The 23,137-nt window shown below is 45.2% G+C and overlaps 1 protein-coding gene across 3 annotated transcripts; it reads right to left on the bottom strand.

Annotated features, from left to right (window-relative positions):
- Positions 1-230: 230 nt before the first annotated feature.
- SLC45A1 (solute carrier family 45 member 1) lies at positions 231-14,980 on the bottom strand. Of its 3 annotated transcripts, none has more exons than XM_064730811.1 (10): positions 14,960-14,980; positions 13,596-13,672; positions 11,620-12,031; positions 10,556-10,648; positions 9,909-10,133; positions 8,185-8,924; positions 6,875-7,028; positions 4,699-4,875; positions 3,893-4,098; positions 231-3,383 (listed from the first exon to the last, which is right to left on the bottom strand). In XM_064730811.1, the coding sequence occupies exons 3-10, from the start codon at positions 12,020-12,022 to the stop codon at positions 3,102-3,104; spliced, it is 2,280 nt and encodes a 759-aa protein (XP_064586881.1). In that variant the 5' UTR covers positions 12,023-12,031; positions 13,596-13,672; positions 14,960-14,980; the 3' UTR covers positions 231-3,101. The 3 variants fall into 3 exon arrangements, with proteins under 3 accessions (XP_064586881.1, XP_064586879.1, XP_064586880.1); XM_064730809.1 differs by lacking the exon at positions 14,960-14,980 and adding an exon at positions 14,664-14,790; XM_064730810.1 differs by lacking the exon at positions 14,960-14,980 and adding an exon at positions 14,092-14,467.
- Between the last annotated feature and the right edge of the window lie 8,157 nt (positions 14,981-23,137).

The following is a 23,137-nucleotide window of genomic DNA, read 5'->3' as shown; positions in this document are numbered from 1 at the left end:
ATTCTAAAAATGCCAGGCAGATTTTCCAGTGTTGCATTTCAATAAAGCTGTTAGTGTAACCAACCTCTGAGGGAGGGAGAACACATGAAGAAATTACACATATTCTTTTTTTAATAAAGTGTATCTCCTATAGAGTGCAAGGTGCTTAATTACTCATTTGTAGAAAATAAATTGTCTAGAGAACACTTAAACACTTCCCAGTATACCTTATATATAATAGATACATACTATATTTATATATATAAATTTTATTCTATTTTATTCTTGAAAAGATTTATTTTTCCAACCAAAGAACAGCAGAAGTTCTGAAATCAGGAGGTTTTTCTGAGTGACACAGCAGAGGCTGAGTGAGCTGCAGACATGCTGAAATGGTTACAGGTGTAATTTTTAATTACAAACATGTCAAAACCAGTTAGGTCTTTTCTCCATCCCTCTCCCCATTTTCTCTGCTTCTGAACAAGTGTAATAAATACATTTACAAACATCACAAATAATTACCATGAAGCAACCTTTAATGATCTGGACTTAATCAAAATTAACCTGAAAACCAGCACAGTGTAAAATCATTTTCCTGCCTAAACTCATGCATCTTTTTTTTTTTTTAATCAGTAACTTGCAAATTTAGCCAGAATATTTGAAGCCTTTGGATTCCAGAGGGGGAACATCACGTTGCAGCTCACAGCTCACCAGTGACCATACACAGTCATTTCTGTAAAGTACAAAATGCCTGACAAAGGAAAGAATCAGCAAGTAAGCAATGCCTCTTTTTAAAGTTATTTCTGAGGATTTGGTGCAACTTTTAACTCTGCATGATGGTGGCAGGCTCTGGTTTTTTATTCCAGACACCACTAGTATTGCTCAAAGCCCCAAATTAACACACACTGATGTTGACTTAGAAGTCCTGGGTATGCACCACTACATAAATACATCTACAAAATAAAGTCCATATCCCATAAAATAAGAAAATTTAATATAGAGTCCATTGGGCATACAGGCATAGCAAGAGTTTTATAACTACATAAATGTAGTTGATATTATTTACAGAGGGAAATGGAGACAAACATTATAATCAAATACATTGATTGATGAATTTTTTTAAGATTTTTCACTTGCAACAAAATGATCTGCAACTCCAGCTCCCTGGAAAAGTAAAGTGCTCACAATCCATTTAGTGCAATAATGCTGCCTACAAAACTGAAGAGGAGAAAAATATTTAAGAACTAACACCCCATTAGCTAGTGGGACCAAACAAAAAATAAAAACAATTTTTGAGTTTAAAGTTTGAGAAAGAAGAGAAATTAAGATTACAAAGCAGACTAACAAGAAAAGAATAATTCTGCAAAGTGAAGTGTTTAGATTGTCAGAAGTGCCCAATGCCATTGTTTCCATGTTATTTGTCCCAGCTGTGTCCTGAACATTCTTGGGGACAGCTGTCCCCTAATGAAGGGAATGGCACAGAAATTCCTGCAGATGTGACTCCGTGTAAGCCCAAAGAAAGAAATGAAAGGTGAATGCACTCATCAGTCTGACAGCTACCAGGCCTTTATCTGAGTGCTTGACTTCATCATTTCAGCAGTATTCCTCTGTTTATGTCAATACTTGCTTCTAAAATATAAAAATTGGGAGCAGATGATAAAAATGAGGGGTTCTTACCAGTTATGTTTAATTCTTTCAGCACTGGATTACAGTAAACCACAACAACTCAAGATTACAGATATTATTTCACCTTGGCATCATTGATCAGAATCAGTTGAACAGTGGAGTACAGCCCATTTAAAAGGAGAGACTCCAGAGAAAATCCTTCCTCTGGATCTAGGGACCAGGTGCAGTCTCTGCAGGGCTGCCATGCTCAGCACATGGGAACACAAAATGCCCACCAGCCCTGGCAGGACTTGGCTGCCTCCCCAAACACAGGGGCAGACTGACAGGGGCTTTACAGATTGTTTTATTAATTACTTAAAATTAACTCCTGGCCTTAAATAGAACTTGTAAAAATTCTCACACACCACCTCCTAAAATCAGAATAATTAAGAAATTTCTCATGTAATGAAACCCAAAGCCCTTTTATTGGTTTCACTGAGATGAGGAAGATGCAGCTGTAATTCACAAGCACTGAGCCACTGATCCCCAGACTTCAGAATGTCCCAAGGTAAAATGGTAGAAACAAGAATGAAGTGATGCAGGCTTCCATACAAATGATTTTTCGTATGAATAAAGTTCTTGAGAGTAACCTTCTGCCCAAGGGAGGAGATGGGAAAAGACCTTTCTCCCCAGAACTGGGTTATGGACAACTGCTGAATTGGGTTATGGACAAATCCTCCTGCTACGTCATCACAAACTCCCATAGTCTTAATTAAACTCTAATGAGGACGGGAATATGCACAATATTGGCAAACACCACCAAGGAGCACAGGCAGGACCCCCAGAGTGGGGTGTGGGAGCCAGGCCACAGTGCTGGCAGCCCACAGAGGTGTCTTAGAGCAGTTCTGCTGGTGGCAGCTCTGTGCACCCAGAAAGAGTTTTAATTAATGCCTTAAAATGAACTCCTGGCCTTAACTGACACCTGACAGAGGACTGACACCACCCAGGCAAGACCAGCTGCTCTCAGCCTTCCCAGAGTTTGGAAAGCACCCTCCAGAGCCAGGGCTGCAGGTGGAGCTGCAGCTCCCTCAGGAATCAGCACTGCCCTTGGTGACACCAGGGCTGCTCTGCCTGGCCGGGAGGTGGCACCTTGTGTCCCCAGAGTGGCCCTGTCACCGTTCCCACGGTGGCGATGTCTGCAGCAGTGCCTGCAGCCCAGCAGCGACAGAGGGAGCCTGTCCCATGCAGGACATGCAGCCGGCCCGGGACAGCAGCACCAGAGGCTCGGAGGGCACCCCCAGCCCCCTCTGCCACCTCGGGCAAGGACACAGCAGTGCCAGCGCCGCTGCCTCGCCCCTCACCTTCCCTCCGGCAGGGGAAAGCCCAGCAAAGCCAGCACAGACCTTTCCTCGTGTGTGCCAAGCCCCTGCTGCCGTCCCAGGGGGCACAGCCCGGCCTGTCGCGATAGGGAGGCCGAGGGCGAGGCCAGGAGGCAGCAGAGGCCGAGGCAGCTCCTCCCGTTATTGGTTCCTGGCTCGGGGCAGGAGCGGGCGCTGCTCCTCCAGGGGCGGCAGCTCCTCGGGGGGCAGCAGCTCGTAGGTGACACAGAGGGACGAGAAGAGGCAGCCCAGGAAGGACACGAGGCTGGAGAAGTACATGGCACTGCTGGCACTGCCCACGGCCGCCGTCAGCGGCCCCATGGCCACGGCCACGAGGATCTGTGCCAGGAAGTACTGACAGCTCAGCAGAGAGATGTCAACGCCCATGCCACGGCGAGTGCCCTCCGACTGCGAGCCGACAAACTGCGGGGACACAGCCAGAGTGAGGGGACACAGGGGACACGGGCACAGAGTCAGGGGACACAGGCACGGAGGCAGGGGACAAAGGCACAGAGTCAGGGGGTGTCACAGAGTCAGGGGGTGTCACAGGCACAGAGCCAGGGGAGTCCCAGGGGACACAGGCACAGAATCTGGGGGTGTCCTGGGGAACACAGGCACAGAGCCAGAGGACACAGAGAACAAGGGCACATAGTCAGGGGACACAGAGTGAGGGGACACAGGCACAAAGGGGGACACAGGCACAGAGTCAGGGGACACAGGGGACAAGGGCAAAGGCACAGAGTCAGGGGGTGCCACAAAGTCAGGGAGACACAGGCACAGAGTCAGGGGACACAGGAACAGAGTCAGGGGTGTCCCAGGGACACAGCCACAGTCAGGGGGAGTCTCAGAGGGCACAGGCACAGAGTCAGGGGGTGTCCCAGGGCACACAGAGGGATGTCCCGGGCTCCCGGCCCCTCCCAGCCCGGGCTCACCTCCCGGCTCTGGTAGTAGTCGCAGAGCAGCGAGTAGGGCAGCGTGCAGAGCGTGGCGAACAGGATGCCGTAGGTGGCGCACAGGGACAGCAGCACGTAGACGTTCCTGGAGAGCGTGGCCAGGCCCGTGCCCAGCCCAAAGGCCAAATAGGCCACAAAGTACAGGGTCCGTGTGCTGAAGCGCTCCTCCAGCTTCTCCAGCACGGCTGCAAGGAAACGGGACAGTTTGGGGTGACCTGCAGCCCTCCCACTGCCACCCCTGCTTAGGCAGCCACATCTCAGTGGCAGCCCCTGAGGAATTGAGTGCCAAGGACCTTTTCAAAGCTGCCTTCCATGATGCAGCATTGCTGCCCTGTCTGCACAGAGGGCACGGCAGAGCAGAGGCTCTGCCCCTGTCCCAGAGGGTAAATGGGCACACAGGCAGAGGCATGGCACACTGGCACACTGGCACACTGACACACTGCCACAGGGCTGGGGTGGCACATGACACCTGAGGGCTCTGCCTGGGTGGTGCTGTGCCTATGGTGACTGCATGGATCTCTGCATGCCATGGACTCTGAAAATGCCACTTGTGAAAGGAACCACATCCCAACAGAGCTGTGTCTTCACTGGGTTGCTGACCTCAGCTGCTGTCAGTGCAGGCCAAGCTAAGCAGCAGAGGTAATGGGGTGACAAAAACCACTCTGCTACAGCACTTGTGCCATGCTAGGCTGTATGCAACATAAACACTGCCCACTTGTTGCAGAATCACCACTTTTAAGAAATGTATCTTTTCCCAAAGCAGTTCAGAGAGCTGTACCAAGTACCTGAGTAGAAAGCAGCACTGAATGCATAGATGCACATTCCCCAGCAGCCCATGGTGACCCCAGTGTTGTACTTCTGATACTCATCTGAGTTGTGAGGTGCTTTTGGGTCCCCTTGGAACACCACTTCTCCCATGAAGTCAGTATAAAAGAGTAACATCCCCTCAAATGAAAGCCACCCTGAAAGAAGAGAAAAGTAACTTATTAGGATTTCAGAACATCTGTTTCCCCCTGCAAGCTGACATGGATGTTATCAGGTGAATTACAATCACACTCCAGGACAGGTTGTGCAAGGAGTGTTACATAACATCCACATTTATCTGAGCCCGCTGCTCCTGTGCATAATGCTGCAATGTTTGTTAAAGACATTCAGGCTGTTAAAGACCAAGATTTACCATTTGAATTCCTAAGTGGAAACCTCGAGGCTGACTAAAGGCCACAAAATACTGGTCTAACAAGACAGAAAAATAGATGACAGCAGTCTGAGCTGTGTTCAGGTTCTGACAGGACACAGCACTCAGTTTAACAGAGTGGCTCATCCCAAAGTAATTTCAGGTTGCTGTTATCCTCCCACACAGGACTGGAAGGAGTGCTCCTTATGTCATGGCTGCAGCCTCCAGAGTGCCTCTGACACAGTTACAAACTCTGCTCACAAATTGGCACCAAGGCCATTGATGTAGACAATCCCCTAATTCCTTTCACAGCCAATGAGTATTAATTACCTGGTCCCTTCTGTCCAATTTAGTGTAAACTGGAATGAGTGCAAGCCCTTCCTGAACAGCAGCCCCACACTGGTTAAGAGTGAAGGTAACACTACACTGGTTACATTACTCCTGCAATGCCATGTTCCATGTTCCACACCTCCTCCTGGCCTGCTCTGGGACCCCTGGCCATGAGCAAAGGGAGGAAAGTAAATGCCAGTCTCAGGGTGAAAGCATGGAAATACAACTAATCTCATCTTTCTGCTTGGCGTGAACATTCCCCTCAAGATGTACTGGTTTAGGCTCTTGTTGTTCCCTTTCTAGGAACACAGGCTTTACTGCTTTGCTGGGGTGTTTTGGGGTTTTTTTCCTTTCTAATTGTTCTAAGAAGGTACCTCATTAATATCTATATGGAAGAAATCAAATTGTCTCTATTAGCAGCCATTGCAGCAATAGATAAAATTGAAAAAGGTTCACCCAAGGTAGAGTCCTCCCTTGTGGCATTCACATTCTCTGAAAAAATCCCTTTCTCCAGGATTTTTCTCCTGGGAAGCTGAGAAGCCTCAGAGAAAATGAAAACAATTCTTATTTCATTTGCTTCTGCTGTGTTTTGCTCCTTTAGAATGTGTTTGGAGATTGTTTACCCACAGGTGATTGTTTCACTGGATTCTGCTGTGAGTTATTTTGACTCTTTGGCCAATCGGTGCCAAGCTCTGTTGGGACTCTGGAAAGAGTCAGGAGTTTTCATTATTATCTTTTTAGCATTCTGTAAATATCTTTTCTGTATTCTTTAGTATAGTATAGTATAGTATTCTTTAATGTAATATAGTATTATAAAGTATAATATAATATACTATACTATAGCATAGTATTCTTTAATATAATATAGTTTTATAAAGTATACTTTTATAGTTTTATAAAGTATATAAAGAACACTATAGCATAGTCTTCTTTAATATAAATAAATTTTAAGATTATATATAAAGTATACTTTTATAGTTTTATAAAGTATATAAAGAACACTATAGCATAGTCTTCTTTAATATAATATAGTATTATAAAGTATGTAAAGTATAATATACTATACTATACTATAGCATAGTATTCTTTAATGTAATATAGTATTACAAAGTATATAAAGTATAATATAATATACTATACTATACTAAAGAATACAGAAAAGATATTTACAGAATGCTAAAAAGATAATAATGAAAACTCCTGACTCTTTCCAGAGTCCCAACAGAGCTTGGCACCGATTGGCCAAAGAGTCAAAATAACTCACAGTAGAATGCAATGAAACAATCACCTGTGGGATAATATAATGAATAGAATAGAATAGAATAGAATATATAGTATAACAAAGTAATGAATGAGCCTTCTGAGAACATGGAGTGAGATGCATCATTCCTGCCTTTCTGGGGGTGCCTGGCAAACACAACACTCCCTGGAGAAGGCAGGAGGGGCTTTGGGAGTACCTAGGAAGTGGTTGATGCAGAGGTTCCGCAGAGCCTTGGGCATGTGGCAGATGGTTGAGCACAGCAGCTTCACCGACAGCGGCTGCTCCGAGGCCTCGCCCGGTTCGTTGAGCTCGCTCTCGTACTTGACCCCGTTCAGCAGGATGTTGGCAACCTGCACCGTGAGAACTGCCAGGTCAACACACAGCAAGGGAAGCACAAACACCCTTCAGCAGATGGATGCAATACTGCACACCTATCTGATCATCTGACAGTTAAACTCTGCTGCTGGAGCTGACTTGGAGATTAAGAAGTGAATTAGAGTGGAACAAGTGACAATGGCAGCACTGCACTGTAGCTTTCAGGGTGCTTGAAGCAGCTCCTTCCCTTCACTAGGGGACTTGGTAACCACATTCAGATGCACAGGCACAGCAGGAATGCATCAATTCCACTGCATTTATAGGAGCTGTAGCCACTTTCAGGTGAATGTGGAGCCTGAAGTTTTAGAGACACTGAGGAAGAAGAGGATGAGTTTAATTGAAACACATTATCACTTGCTAACCTCAATGCTCAACCTCAGTGTGCCCAGTACGTAAAATCCTGGCCCTAACAAAGTCTGCTCTCACAAACTGGGTCAAAAGTACAGCAACAACAAACAAAACAAACAAAACCAAAAAACCACCACCCCCAAAAATTAAAATAAAATAAAAAATCCCCAAACCAAACCAAACCAAACCAAAATAACAGAGGACTGTTTACCTCATCCCAGATCATAAAAAAATGGGCCAGCATGCAGAGGTCTCAGACATTCCAAGTTATCACCAACAGTGGGAGGTGAGGTCAGAGTCTTATCCCTCAGTAAGGGAAAGCTCACCTCCCTGATGGAGCCAGATGTAATGACTGCCATAAGGAGAAGCTCATGGGAGATTCCTATCCCTGGCCCTATTTTGCAGGTCTTTCTGTGGAAAGGGAAGATACAGGCTCAATAAAAATGTGACCTTTTCTAAGTTCATGTGGTAACTCCCTTGGTAGTGAAGCAGGACTAAAAATACTGACCTAACTCTCACAAGTGGCCCAGTTAAGAGTGGGATATTCCCATTTCTCCCATCTTAACAAAGGCAGCTGACAGACTGTCAGCCATAATTCACACTCTACCCACTGCTTTACTGATATAGAGTCATAGCAGGTGTGCTGTTCCTGTAATGACTTTTATGAGGAAGCTGTCACAAGAGTCTTTAATGAACAATTTGTGCACCACATATTTAAAACTATACAAAGAGATTAATAACACTCATGCTTACATGGTCATATCATTGATTTCCTGCTCTTACCTGCTGGCTGAAGGTTACATTTCTTCTTCTGTTATTCTCTGGGCAGTGTCCTGTTACAGCATCTGGAATGGCCAAGGTCTGAGGTCTTTTCAAGATCCCTGATGAGCGTGGCTTTATTGCATCCAGTGAGCCCACTCTCAGCACATCACTGTCACACCCTGATGTTAAGCTGCTCTCCCCTTGCTCCAGAATTCCATTTGCTCCATGGTAGCAGCCATCAGGCACCCGAGGGAAGCTGACACTGACAGGCTGCCTGGACAAACTAGCTGGAAGTGTCATGTAACTATTATGTCCTCCTGTAAAACAGTCTATAAGCACACTGTCAATATTTGAAGTCCCAAAGGATGATGCAAACTCATTAAGTCCTGTCAAGGAATTGTCTCTGCTGATAAAACTCCCGTATTTTGGTGTGAGTGGGCTCATGGGGGAAACAGGACTCGTAAAACTTGCATGTAAGTGAGCTGAGTTATGAGAAGCAGAGTTTTCATTTACATTGTCCTCAAAGAAGAAAGGTGGAGAAGGAGGGAGAGGAAGACTTGGACTTTTCATCACCTTTTTCTTCCTGTTAGAGGACTTTAAGGGTCTCTCTGGAATGCTAACTAGAGTCAGCACAGTAGCAATGGTCAGTACAATTGAGGTGAAGACATAGATGACACGGAGTTGCCCTCCTACAGCTTTTCCAAAACTGGTTTTATCCCAGTGTATTCCTCCAACAACATAACCAAAGCCACCTCCAAGACCTGGTGGAAAAACAGAGCTAAGATTATCTTTCCTATCCAGTCCCACGAGTCAGCAGCAGCACAGCATCACTTGTATCGTGAATCATGAAGAGAATCTGAAATTTCTGCTTTACCATTTGAGCCCTTTTCATTTTGAATGCACTAATAAACACAGCTGTGCCACAAGGACAGTCTGCATGTACCAACATGGTACAGAAAGTGCTGTGAAAGTGATGATACAAATAATTAAAAGTTATTATTTTTCTTTGCCAAGAACAAAACACCTTACCTTTAGCTATTTCAGTCCGTAAACAGAAGTGTCCACCAGCCTTGTGACAAGGCTCTGCAATCATTCAGCTAAGACTGTTTTCCTGAAAGTGAAAATCCATTTTCCTCATATGAGGAATGCAGATCTAACTAAGACAGATCCAATCACTTCAGAAGTGTAGCAAGCTCATTACTCAGCACTGTGTTGACAGTGTGCAAAACTGCCACTGTGTTACTACTGATGAACAGGGAAGGTTTGAGAGCACCTTTCTCTCCATTCACAGGGTGAAAGTCTTTCAACACTCTCCTTTCTTACTCACAAACACATTCAAGAGTGTGGAATGGTCTCCTAGAACAGGGCAGCACAGCAATTGAAGATGACAGCAGAGAGGGATCAACAGCACCCAGTTTGCACTTTTGCCTCCAAGAGAGCAACTACAAGACACATATTCCACACCTGCAGGAAGCCAAACCTCCTCCCTCAAGGGATAATTTTGTTTCCATAGGTCTTACAAAATATGTGAGGGACCTTCAGATGAACAGCCCAAGACTGTACCTTGTTAGAATTGAGGTTGTTACAAAAGCCTTTTGCAGTAAGTAGATGATATTTTTTACAGTTAATTAGTGATACCTCTCAGTATTTGGTCATTATTCAGGAGAAGACCAGTGTTTCCACCCTGCTTTCTCCCAGCAGGGCTTGTTTACTCACATCTCCCAGGAAGCAGCAAGCAGACATACCTGCTAACAAAGCGTGGATGTTGAGGCCCCTGTCCTGATCCACTGGGCTGCACACATCCATCATGTAGGCATGGCTGGGATTGTCTGCTGAATCTGCACTGAAGTCCATGAGGACAACACCACAGACTGTAAGGATGATCCCCCATTTGTGGTTATTCTCAGTGTCAGACAAGGCACTCCCTATATCTTTGCCATTCAGCATAAGCGAGAGCCCAAGCAATGCTCCTGGGAACAAAACCAAAACAAAATCAGTCACTGTTTGTCAGCAAGCCTGCAGAGCTCCAGACCCCAAAAGCATCATTCTACCTGCACAGCCTTGCAGCACTATTGCTCTCGTTCATATCAATTCAGCCTGGGAAATCAGTGTGGCTTATAGGACACACATAATCCTTTTCCACTATTCGAGATTAACAAATGTCTAGAGTTTACTTTCTTGACCCTCAAAACATCCCTTCAGACTCTGAGAAGCTTTTATCTGTGGATCTCCAGCTGCCAAAGCATCAGCTGTGTCACTCACCATCTTCTTCAGACCCACAACACCCAACACCTCAGGTGCATTTTGTTCAGCTGAGTGCCACAAGGGATGTCACAGAAGAGAGATGCACAACGTTTTTAAGTGTTATGCCCATCATTTCTAAAAGACACACCTACTGCTAAAACCAGAATGAAAGGTCTTCTCCTCCCAAATCTTGATGTGCATCTGTCACTCCAGGCTCCCAGCAAAGGCTGCAGCAAAAACCCTAGAAAAAAGGAATCACCAATGGACAGGATTCTTCTAGAAGCCTGTTTAACAGAGGAGTTAAAACAGGCGTGCCCTAAAGGGCAGTTAAGGCAGGACAGCACAGGGCAGTGACATCCCCAGCCACCCAGGGACACAGCACACTGCCTGGCAGTGCCCAGCACAGGGACTCAGAATGTGCTGCTGCTCACTGCAGGGCACTTCACTCTGCATCAGCAACACAGAGTATGACACCAGGTGAAGAGTCAGAGTACAAGTTACACATTCTTAAGCACTCTGTTCCTTACAAGCCATCTCATTTATCCCATATTAGATGTGAGATCCCCTGCAGGATTAGCTGGAAAACAGCAGGAAGCAAATAATCAAGTAGGAAAGATGCTTGTATTAATCTGTGCCAGCCTGTTAGGAGGGGCCTCTCTCTTCTTCCAAAGCACATGTTGAGAGTACAAGGACAGGCAGAACAAAATTTTCCAGTGGTATCCATAGTGATGGATTCACTCCCAGCCCTGCCTCAATTCACTGCCTGTATCACCAGTGGTCAATGGGCTTTCATCATTGGAACACCTCATTTGTTTCAGAAAGGTAAACAGGAGAAGGCAATCCCACTCTGCTTTTTTCACACACCCTTGAAAACTGTCTCTGTATGCTTTTTTTCATGGAGACATAAATGGATACACTGATCTTCTTATGCTTGTTTTTAAGTACAGGAACAGAGCAACCAAAGGTTACCCCCACACAACTTTTAAGAGGTGGAGAAGTTATTAAAAGAACAGATATTTTGAGCACGTTTGTCTTATTTCAGGCAGGGCACAGCAAGAATTGTCCTCCTATTTATCTGTCTGAAATTTTGGTTAGTAGTTTTTAACCTCGAGAGAGTATTCTCATGAACAGCTGAGGTACTGCAAACATAAAATTTAAAAAATCCCATAGTGGAAAAACTAAGAGGGAAGAAACAGCACCACGAAAAGTTACCTAATATAGGGCTGATGAACCACACCATCCCATAGAGCTGGTCTGGAAGCCCCATCTGGAGCAGCACAGGGGTAACATAGGCTGTTTCCATGGCATAGCTGAATTCAAGCCCAAAGAGAATGCACCCATTGAACAGGAGCTCCAGGAAAGACCTCTGAGGCTGGAGATCCCCAAAGTCAACCAGGTCCATGGGACAGGGAGTGTTGGGTGGGGGGGGAGGTGAGGGCCTGATGTGTTTCCTCCTCTTTGGGTGTCTCTTGAAGTTGTTGGCCCGGTGGCTGATGTGGCGTGTGGGCAGCCCAGGGTAGCCTGGGGCTGATGATCTCCAGAGCTCCTGGGAGGCCACACCTGACAGGAGAGCAGCATCGCCCACAGGGCTCGCGGCAGGCGGCGGAATCATCATGGAAGGGGGCTGGAAGACAAACAGCTCAGAAGAAAGTGGTTGAGGTAACCAAAACTTTGCTGTCGCAGATATATTTTATGAAAAATCCTTTCATTAAGATCTTTTCAGCTTTTCCATCATTTGCTGCTTTAAAATGTGATTTAAAATATTGTTTACCCAGCATGTAAAATTGTTTTTACTTGATAGCCAATAACAACCACCTGTGTCGAAACTGTAAACAGCCAAAATTTTATCATTCCATTCTTTTCTTTTCTTTACTAACTTTCTAATAAAATCCTTTTTTCTATTCTTTTAATATAGTTTTAATATATTTTATTTTAATATAATATATATCATAAAATAATAAATCAATCTTCTAAAACATAAAATAAAAATTCTCATCTCTTCCTTCATCCTAAAGCCCCTACAAACACCACACACTTTGGTTTGGTTTTTTTACTGAAGCTCAAGTAATTTCTCAGTATTTCATATATGAAGTGTGGCCTTTGTGTTAGTTACAACCTCTTCTTCTCATCTCTTGATGGAAGGCATTTGTGCTTTATGGGCACATCTCCTGCATCCTTGCACAAAAGAGACACCAGAGATGCTCTCTAGGTTACCTAAGTATTTGCCTACCATCACAGAGGATTAAAATTGAAATATTTAAAATAATTAACTGTCACAGATGTCACACTTCCCAGAAGTTCCCATTGGGTCAGCAACGGGTTTACATTTATGTAGAATTCACTTGAGTTAAACTTGCTCAAGCTAAAAAAATAAATAATAATCTCAGTCTATGTTTACAATAATGCAAAGCTGTGGCCTGGCAGCAGATTCCAGACCCCTGCTGCAACATGAAATCACTTTGGCAGGAAATCCTTTTGCTACTGATCCTAGGACTCCTGCTGCCTTTGCAGAGGCCAAGGCTTAATGCAACTTTTTTCTCAATGACCAAGTTTGGTTTTATTCCTATTTCCATTCCTGAATTCAGCAGAGGGAGGGGGTCTGATCCTTAGGAAGTGAATCATGAGAAGAAGATTCATGCCCCACAAGCCACCCTCAAAACTGCTACTCCTCTTCCAGTGTTTAATGGCTCCCAAGTGCTGAATAGGCTCCTTGGATCTCATCAGTCACTCCTGTAGCCAAAGCCTGCACAGTGTGGTGGGTAAAACAGCCAAATGGTTTCCAAAATAGCACAGCAGAGAGATGCCAACAGATCTGCTGCATAAACGAACCACATGTGATTTCTTGATTCTTTTTGCCAGAAATGGAAACAGCTCATGAGTGAAGTCTGACCTTTTCCTTATGCCTCCTTGCCCAAAAGCTGCTGCTGCACAAGAACAGCTCCACATCACCCCACCCTCTTCACCAAACCCTCACAAGAGCACACTAGTGAGTGAAACAGCACCAACAGCAAGCTGCAGCATCTTGCTGGGAAAGCTCATTAGGCACTAAGTCCCATATAAGGGCCAGCAGAAAGAGAAGCACACAGAGACTTTGTGAAGACATCTGCACCAGTGTTCCCCTTAACACTGTTCCTCCAAATTACTGAAAACTTTTTATGACCCATGTCTCTCACGAGCAGAGTACTTACTTTGCAGAGTACCTTTATCAGCCTCCAGGAAAAAGTAATATCCTCACAACGAGAATTTGTTAAAAATTAGGAGATACCTGAAAGAAGACATAATGAAAACCCAATCAGATTCATGACAGTTGCTCTAAAAAACCCTTTCTTTCACAGACCCATGTCAAAGAAGACAAGCTAGCAGCCCCCTTCACTACTATTATACCTTGCCATTGGCACAGAAGTGTTATCTCCTTATCTTCATCTATTAGTTTCATTTCATACTAAATTCTTTATCTCCTTTACTGTGTATTGCAAAGTGATTGCATTCCAAGTCCTAAGTGGCAATGTTTTAGTGATATAAGGAAAGACCCACCCCCATGCACGGGTCAAAAATACACGTGGTGACCTGCAATTACTTGAAATGAAAGGCTATTATTGACAGCATGTCGCTGGTCCAGCAAAAAATCAATGTAAAACTATGAACTGAGCCTATATCCTCAATCCCCCATCTTCCTCAACTTACTGCTGGCTCACAGGAAGACATCTCAAACCTGCCCTCGGGTAAATCTGATGATTTGTTGTGATCTGGTGATCACAACAGCGGCAAGGCCGGAAACCTCTCGCTCAGCGTGGCTGCTGGCCCTCAGTGTCAATAGTTATTTGGGATTTTTGGCACTCCACATCTGTTACACCAACACCTGCACATCACAGTGAAGGCGATGCTGGCTATGCCGGCTGCTATCCGCACAAACGCGAGTGCTCGGGCAATGTGGTCCGCCCTCACCGCTCCTCCTGCCACCGCTACGCCGAAAATAACTCTACTTTTCTGGCAAATCTGGTTCCGATTTTTCTGCGTCGGCTACCGAGGGCTCCCAAAACCCCACAGTCATCGGCGCCGCGGGGGAAGGCCGGCCCTGACCCTGGTGCTGACCCGGCCGCCGCCTGCCCATCCTTTGTGCCGGCCGGGCTGGAGCCGCGCGGGCAGCGCCACCGCCCCGGGCCAGGCCGGCTCCCCAAGGCCCCTCACGGCCCCTCACGGCCCCGGGCCTCGCGTCCGCCCCCCGCGCCCCCGGCCCGGCCCGGCCGCCGCCTCACCTGCCCGCCCGGCCCGCACTGCGCCGCGCCGTGACGCCACCGGCCCCGCCCCGCGTTCTCCGCCGGCAGCGGCACCGGCACCGGCAGCGACAGCGGCCGCCCCCGCCCGAGCCGCCGGAGGGCTCCGGGCCGGCGCTGCTCCCGCCCGCCCCGCACCGGCACCGCCCGCGCTGCTCCCGCCCGCCCCGCACCGGCACCGCCTCCGCCCGAGCCGCCCGCCCGCACCGGCACCGCCTGAGCCGCGGAGAGCCCCGGGCCCGCGGGAGAAGCCGCCCCCCGTTCGCCGCAGCACCCACCGCTCCGTGCGGCAGCGCTCGGTGCAGCCGCTCCCGCCCCGGACAGATGCGGCTGCCGGGCGCTCATTCCCAAATTGGCACCGGCGGGCGGATCGTGATAGTAAGGGTTTTAGCGGGTACAGAGATATTTTTTGATAGGCCTGTAGAGCAGATGCCGTAAAACATGATGCACTTCTCTATTTAAGTCTTTCCCTTCTTAGGCTAAAGAAATGAGGCAATTTTATTTTACAGTGCCATAATTTGGCCTTGTGTTTCAATTTTCCTCACAGTTTGCAAACAAAGATGTAATGATGTAGTGCAGTCTGCTCTATTTTTAAAATAAATTTAAAATTCAGAGCCTGAATCATTAAGCATCCATAATTTTATCTTCAGAGAGTACCATAACACTGCAAGAATCCCTAGTTTATATTAGTATTTAGGTCTTGTAGAATTTATTGTAGCACATAAATCAGTAGTCATAGTAGGAATAAAAGGTATTTGTCTGTAGAAAACCAGCTGTAATTCATGCGATAGAGGGTGCAATCACATTTGAAAAAGATGCCAAAGAGCACTGTCTGAGGCAAATAGGGTTCAGCTAGGGGACAAGCTCATATAAAGCCTGACAAGAAATTGTGAGAAATTGGGATAATCTTGCAGCACACAAGGACAGGCACAAGAGATCACTGCACATTCCTATTCCACGAATTTCCTGCCCACCTGATGTGTGGTTTTCAATTTTTTTACATCAGTTTGACCATGATATTGGTCCAGTATACATCAGTGTTGATGTCATTAAACAGCAGTGTAAGGGACCTGTGTACAACATGTAGGGTTATTGACTCACAGCATGACATTCACAGGGCAGAAAGGGGTTTTTACTTGTCTCAAAGAAAAGTGGGACTGGGTTCCTCACCTATCCTCAAATGTTCTCCCTCAAAAACCACAACCCAAACAGCATGTCTGCAGTCCCAGAAAAACTCTTCCCTTCCCTGCTTTCTAACACAGGGCTCTCTGCAAGCATCTCATTCCTAAACTGACCCTAAGGTTTGTGCCTGATTGTGCCAGAATAGGTGAAATTGAGCAAGAAATTTGTCATGCACTGGCATTGTTGCACTGTTGTTGTCAGCAATTTGATACAGTTCACCTTTTCATCTCCTTCTCCCCTGTCAAAATGCTCATGCAAGAGAAACTAAACAGAGATGAGAGAGTCAATCCAATGTCATAGAAGTCATATTTGAATCATGGAATAATCTCAAAAATACACCTATTTGTCCCAAACAACATGTGTTCCATGCCAGACACTATTGCAGGCTTCTCTTGAGGATGCTGCAGGTTCCCCATTTTGACATAGACTCTATCCCCAGTCCTCCTGGCAGATTTGAAGCTATTTTGGTGCTGGGATGTCCCTCACCTGTCTGTGCTCAGCTTTTTCTTTTGCCTCCCCAGACATGAAGCTGCTGGGTCTCCACCAACCCAGCCTTGCCACGTGCCACTCCTCAGTGCTGGTGACATGGCTGTGGCCACAACAGGATGCTGTGTCTGCACCCAGGTCTCATCCACAATTTCCACAATATTCACTACTCCACTTGCTGCCTATTGAGAGAACAAACTGGTTTTAGAAGCCACATTCATAACAAACAGATTAAAATCATTGCAGTTGCTCTGGGAGAAAACAATCACATTCCCATTCAAAACCACAGGTTGACAGCATCCCTTTTATTTACCTGCCTCCAGTGTCACAGCCACTGGAAGGAGCCTTCATGCTCTGAGAAGAAAAAGAGAAAAACAAAGAGAGAGAGAGAAAAAAAGGAAGATGAAGAAGATTTGAAGCCCTAAGGATGAAGGACAGGAACAGAAGTAGGTCCAGCCAGCTGGTGAGAGAACATGAGCAGGCAGGTCTGCTGCCAGAATGATCAGACAGGTGAGGCAAGAGGCAGCAGTGCTGGGAGAAGCCACTGCCATCAGAGGTTGTTGTAGCATCACCAGATACTTCTCACCCAGCTTCTGGTGCCCAGGGACAGCTGCATGGGCTGGACATGGTGTCACACACCACAGTTGGTGACTGCCTGCTTTGGTGAAGACCCAGGCTCAGCCACCCCTGCAGTGACCACAACTGAGAATACAGCACAACCCCTGCTCCCTCCAGCCTCAGTCCAACCACCACCTATGTGCTCTGCAAACACTGGGAAGATGAAAACAGTATTTAAGAGTTCCATTCCTTGCCATGAGGATGGCTTTTTATTCCACCTGGCCATGGAGAATATGGTGATATCATTAACGCTGGCAGGCAGGCATGGCCAGTTTATACAATGATTTTTCTTCTTAAACTTATTTGAGACATTAAACTCATGCTTATTCCATGGTCAATGAAATAAAATTGTCCGTTCAAAACTTACACAGATTAACTCTTACACCATTTAGCATAGTGTGTCCACTTGGGGACAGTGGGACAAATAACTCTAGACCTTCCCAGGGTAAGAACAAAGGAGAGAACAAGAGCAATTCCTGCTGTGCATTCATTTATTAGCATCCTTTGGGCTTTAGACAAAACAGAAACCACAAATCTCCTCTCCTCTGTGAGTTTGCACATAAATTGCTGTTGAAATGTAAAGTTACTCATTTACTTTGTACTAGTTTAACCCACCAGTGTTCAAAAGAGCAGCTTTTGGTAGTGAATACCTACTGCTATGAATCTGCACTGTTCCCTCCTCACTTCTCTGGGTGCAAGATGGTTTGCATTCACTAAACACTTTTGTTAAGTCCTTCCACAAAGCAGCTTCTAACAGCATATTCATCTCTGCTCATTTACAGCTTGATGTTAGGCTCAGTGTTTCATTTGCCAGCAGGCCTCATTATTTGCTTTACTCAGATCAGACCATTCCTCTGTTCCTTAGAAACCTCTCTTACAATCCCCATAATCCTTTCCTCTGAAGCAGACATTAGCTCCAGTCCAGTGAAATTCTGTGCAAGACATCAACAGAGAGATGTTGTTGTCCCTGTTGAAGAGCAGGGTTTCAGTTCTGTGGTGTTGGGTGTTTCTTTTTCTCCTTTTACCTTAAAATGAATTTAAAACATCTTTCAGTTTGGTTCAGTGGATCCACGATGTCATTCTGTGATCCATCTGGAACTAGCAGCTTCTTTTCCCAACATGATTTGATGTTTTCAGGGGGAGAGATACAAAGTCACCATGGAAGCTCTTTGGTGCTTGGGGGCTGCTGCTTTAGAACACCCAAAGGCCACATGAATGCTGGAGCAAAGATCAATCTGTGCTCAATGACTCAGGGAAGAAGAGGCCTGATGAGTTACCAAGTTTTTGTGTCTGCAGAGGGACCTGTGCATACACTTGTGGTTTGATATTGGCCAAACACCAGGCACCCACAAAGGTCATTCACTCTCTTCTGCTATGTTGAGAAGAGGAAAGGAAAAATAATTAATCAATTATGAGTTAAGAATTGAGAGAAAAATCATCTAAGGGCAAAACAGACTCAAATTTAAAGGTGTAAGGTGTCCTGTTGTTGGTTACACACGAGTTACATCATAGGGGTTCATCATACAGGCTGACATGTCCTCTAAATCCCAGCTGTACCTGCTCCTTCCACAGTCCACTTTTCCTGATCATTTCCAGAGCCAATCCCAGCTTGCTTTCTTCCCTTCAACTCTCCCTGTACATCTATTCCAGGCAGATGAGAGCTTTTGTTAAATCCAAATAAAACTCTGCTTTCCGCAACATTTATGCTACCAGTTGAAGAACAAAATTTATATTTCTGTAAATGCCCAGTCATGCCAGGCCTATAGGTCTATGGCCTATAGTACTGAACCACATTCAAGGTCTATGGTCTATAGTATTGAACACAAATACAGAGCAGGACAGAAAAAAACAAGCAAGTTCAAACAAGGTGAGGTGCATCTCAATTATATGTTCTTAATGCTTAGATGGTGAGATGAGCTTACCACGTAAATTACACCGCCCCAGCATCCCTCACCTGCCAACTGAGTGGGAGTAAAGCACTTGGTGGGCAGCTAATACAATGTAAGAACATAAAGAAACTCTGTATGTGCCAGTCTGCACAACACCTCCATATCTGGCCCTCAGCACATTGTCATATGACTTTAATAGCCCAGATAAATCAGTTCCTGAACTGAACTCCTACACTGCCTATATTAATGGATGCAGTTAAGCATTTAAAAAGACATTGAATTTTTTACTTTGAAAAAGGAAAAACACAACCAAAAAACCCATACCTAAAGCACAACCAGAAATAAGAACCAGCACTTTACTGCAGAATGAAAAGCAATGCTAACAGCACTGATCTGTTGAGTTGTCAATTTATTGAGAAAATAAATTCAACATAGTAAATTACTGTAGAGTATATGAACATCAGTATTTCATATTCAGGAAAATTTCATTAATGCCACACTTCACTAAACCGTTCAAGTGTTGTGCAGTGTCAGCTGAACAGTTTTTCTTCCAGTGGTTTGTACTTGATTTGACTCAGACATTTCCACAACAGCAGCACCTACATTCACTCCTTTGCTGCCCGGAGCTTTCTGCAGACTGCTCAATAAACATTTCTATTTACTTCTGCAGAACAAACCAGTGCTGCCCTCATTAATATGAGGACGTTTATGCAGCTCCTGCCCTCATCAGCCACCCCTTCAATGGTTGCTCTCTCACCGACAATGAAAACCCAACACCGTTCAGAGAATTAGTCACTAGAGGGCACTTAGAGAACCCAGAAGATTGAGAATGTGCTGGGGATCAGACGGACACAGCAGTTTAAAAAGTCCAAATGATGAGATTTGCATTTACTTCCTAAGCAAACGCCTGCAACCAATATTTTAAGATACAAAACCAGGAAAATAATTATATTTCAGATTATGACCTTTATCATATTTTGTCTTTCCATCAACTGAATCAAAGAAGGCTGGGGAAAAACTCTCCTCTGAGGCAACACACAGACTAGGCTACATTGGCCATGCACTTCTAGACAAATGTTGAACAAAAGTGTTAATTGTAAGACATAAATCATGTGAGGTAGTGGCTGCTGAGTGCAGCTTCAGGGAAAGAGGTGCAGGAACACACAAACCAGTGTGGCAAACTCACTGAAATACAGCATTTCATTTCCCTGCAGTGCCTCAAATTGACTATGCATTTCACAAGAGACAAGGATGTGATTATGCCCCAGAGGCTTTGCAGATTTTATTCTGTATGTGACAAACCACTGGAAGGTGACAAGTGCTATGTCAGGAAAGCAGGAGCAAAAATCCTGGATGGTGGAAGTTGCAGTCACCCAGAGCAAGCACAGTCTGTATATATTTGAGCTCTAAACTTAATTCTCATTTAAAGATAGAGCATAAATAAAGACTACTCTCATCCCTGCTGTGTTACCTATCAGCTCAATTCTTTGCCTCTTATATTAATTGTAAACTGCAGCTTTCAGCCCAGTATGTCCTGTCTTTAGTAAGATTAAAATTTTCTTGGCCACCAAGAGTCCTGCTTCTGATCTTCTGCTGGAGAAAAAAGCAGAATTCATAATCAGTGAGTTCTGCAAACCCTCAAATCATTGCTTTTGTGAAGGCCAAGTGCAGGGCAGCCCAAGGAAGGGTTGGGCCACTGCTGTGCAGGAAGGTGAGGTGAGCACAGGTGAGAGCACCTGGCCATGGCTGAGGGTGGTGCCCGGTGCCCCTGCCAGGTCTGTCACACACTGCCAAAGCATTGCTGCTGTGTTCTCTACAGGGGCTTGGGCTGGCACAGGCCCCAGATAGAGATGGGGCACTCAGAACTCACAGAAAAAAAGCAGAATGGCACCGAGTGGTACTTGGTGGACAGGAAGGACAAAGGTGTGCCTGCTTCTTGTTAAGCATTCATTAAACTCTGATTTATAAATTGGCTCTGTACCTTGTCTAAATTGACTTTGGAAGCCTATGGGAAATACTGCCCCACTTCCCTGTGTTTGTTTGCCACAGGGGAAATGAGAAACCACTGGGTCCCTGGGGCTAATTACTTTCTTCAAAACCCAGCACTGCTGTGTTTCTGACTCAGCTGCAGCATTCAATTTTCTGCTGAGATTGTATCTCTATCGCATTACAGGATGAGTTGCAATAGCACCTGATGTTAATTGCAGTGCACAGACTGCTCCCTTCTCTCCTTTCCACCAGTTATCAAGAAAAACAGGAAAGTCCACTTCTGCTGGTTTTAATTTAGCCTCTTCCACCCATCCAGAGTGCCTGTCAGACAGGAGAGGCAGGGGCTGTCATCCTCTTTCTGCCTGAAAATATCTAACAACAAGGTAGAGAGCAGCTGGATGTCTGCAGGTAGATGTCTGCATTCCATCCCAAACAATCAGCTCCTTCATGGAGACAGAGATGCTGGGGTGCCTGACAGCCACAGGGTGAAAACAGATACAGACCTGTACCATCATATTTCCTGGACTGCCCCAAAGCCAGGCAGCCTCCCTTGCCTCTTGCAGAGAAAAGGACAGAGATGAAGTAACAGAAAAAGGACATCCCTAGGCTGCTCTTTCAGGGCCTATATCTGCCTAAAACACCAAAGCAACCCTTAAATACACCAGAATCCAAACCACAGAAACAAGCAGGGCCATTCTGACTGGGTAACAGTATATGGCTCAGCAAACTGTCCTGTGGGAACTAAATCTGAGAACATTTGTTGGGTCATGAGTAAAATTTACCTTTTCCTGGGGCACAGTGCAAGAGATGAGGGGGTTTAACATCTTATCATTATTTTGTTTCCCTCCTAAATGTCTACCTCTGACAGTGGCATTCTAGCACTAACCATGTATCAATATAAATGTTTGTTTCTGACAAGTCATTTGCTAGCCTGTCATTTGCCAGCCTATCATTTCCCACTCCCCTTCTGCCAGCAGCAACCAGGATTTCTGTCATTTTCAAGTGTTAACCAGCATTGGCAGCTGCCACTTGCTTGGCATCATATGTACATAGAAGAATGACTGGGATTTGTAACATGTGCCACACTTTCAGTGCACATTGAATCAACAGCATTAGGAGAAAATTAATTGATTGGTCTACTGGAAAGCAATGCCTCTGAGATTAGCACTGAGTGTTTTGGATATTTTTGAGTGAGATCCTTCAAGCCCAGCCTGCCACCAAAACAACAGGAGGGCAGCCATCAGGCAGCAGTGCTGTTTCCAGCAGTGGACAGTGGCTGCTGCTGCCTTTTCCTTCTACTGGTGTAAATAACCTATTCACCTTGCCATGCAATTTGTTTAGAGTTTTCAGGTGAGTCTGAATGCTGTAAGCATCTCCTCTCTTCTGATTTCTTACCCTTTAGTTAAATGCTTTTTCCCTGTTTGGCAGCCCATTGTTTTCTACTCTTTCCCATCAGCAGTAATAAAATTGCTCTGATTAGAGTCCAGCTTGCAACATGATGTTTCCAACCTGGAGCTGCTCTGGGATTTGCCTTCATTCTCTTAGGACAAAGGAGGTAAAAAAAAATAGGAGAGGAACAGAACATTCTGTCAAATAAACATTTGCTAATGCTCTTGAGCAAGAGAAATAGAACAGGTAGCAAACAGATTAACTATCTGCTACAGCAAATAAACAGCAGCAAAGGTGACCTGGGCACTCTTTGGATGGTATCTCTGCATTAAGCCTGATACTCTGATATATTAATTGGTCTCTCCAACAAGAGCCATGACCTTTATTTACAAAATTGGAGATCAGAGGCTGTCAACCTTCCCATGCAGAGGGGACAAATGCTTCCAACCTCCCAGAGCTGTTTTTTTAAATCAAAAATCCAAGTGCACCAGGAGATTTGCTTAAGTCATCAGGTTACATGGAGACAATAAAATGGGAGAACTTATTGATCAAAGATAAAGTGAACATCCCAAGATACTCAAATACAGGCTCATTTACATTGCAAGTATCAAGTAGATGTCTTCATGAGAGTTCCAGAGATCAGATTTCACAGTTGAAGGACAGAGATGAAATTTAGTATATTTATACAAGTAGACTTTTGTCACTATTTTGCCTCTGGGCAAGTTGGATAGGAGATAAACAGGTTTGATAAAGGTGTCTTGCTGCACAGCTTCTCAAACCACTCACTTGCCTAAAGAGAAACATTGCCACCAAATCTGGTCCATGACCCACAGTCAGGCCATACCCTTTACTTTCCATGGATCAAAATAAAGCCTAGAGAGCCAGTTCTCAGATTCAGGAGCA

The sequence above is a fragment of the Zonotrichia leucophrys genome, chromosome 21 (assembly GCF_028769735.1).
Source record: "Zonotrichia leucophrys gambelii isolate GWCS_2022_RI chromosome 21, RI_Zleu_2.0, whole genome shotgun sequence".
NCBI classification, from domain to species: domain Eukaryota; kingdom Metazoa; phylum Chordata; class Aves; order Passeriformes; family Passerellidae; genus Zonotrichia; species Zonotrichia leucophrys.
This window is presented reverse-complemented; position numbering and strand designations above follow the sequence as displayed.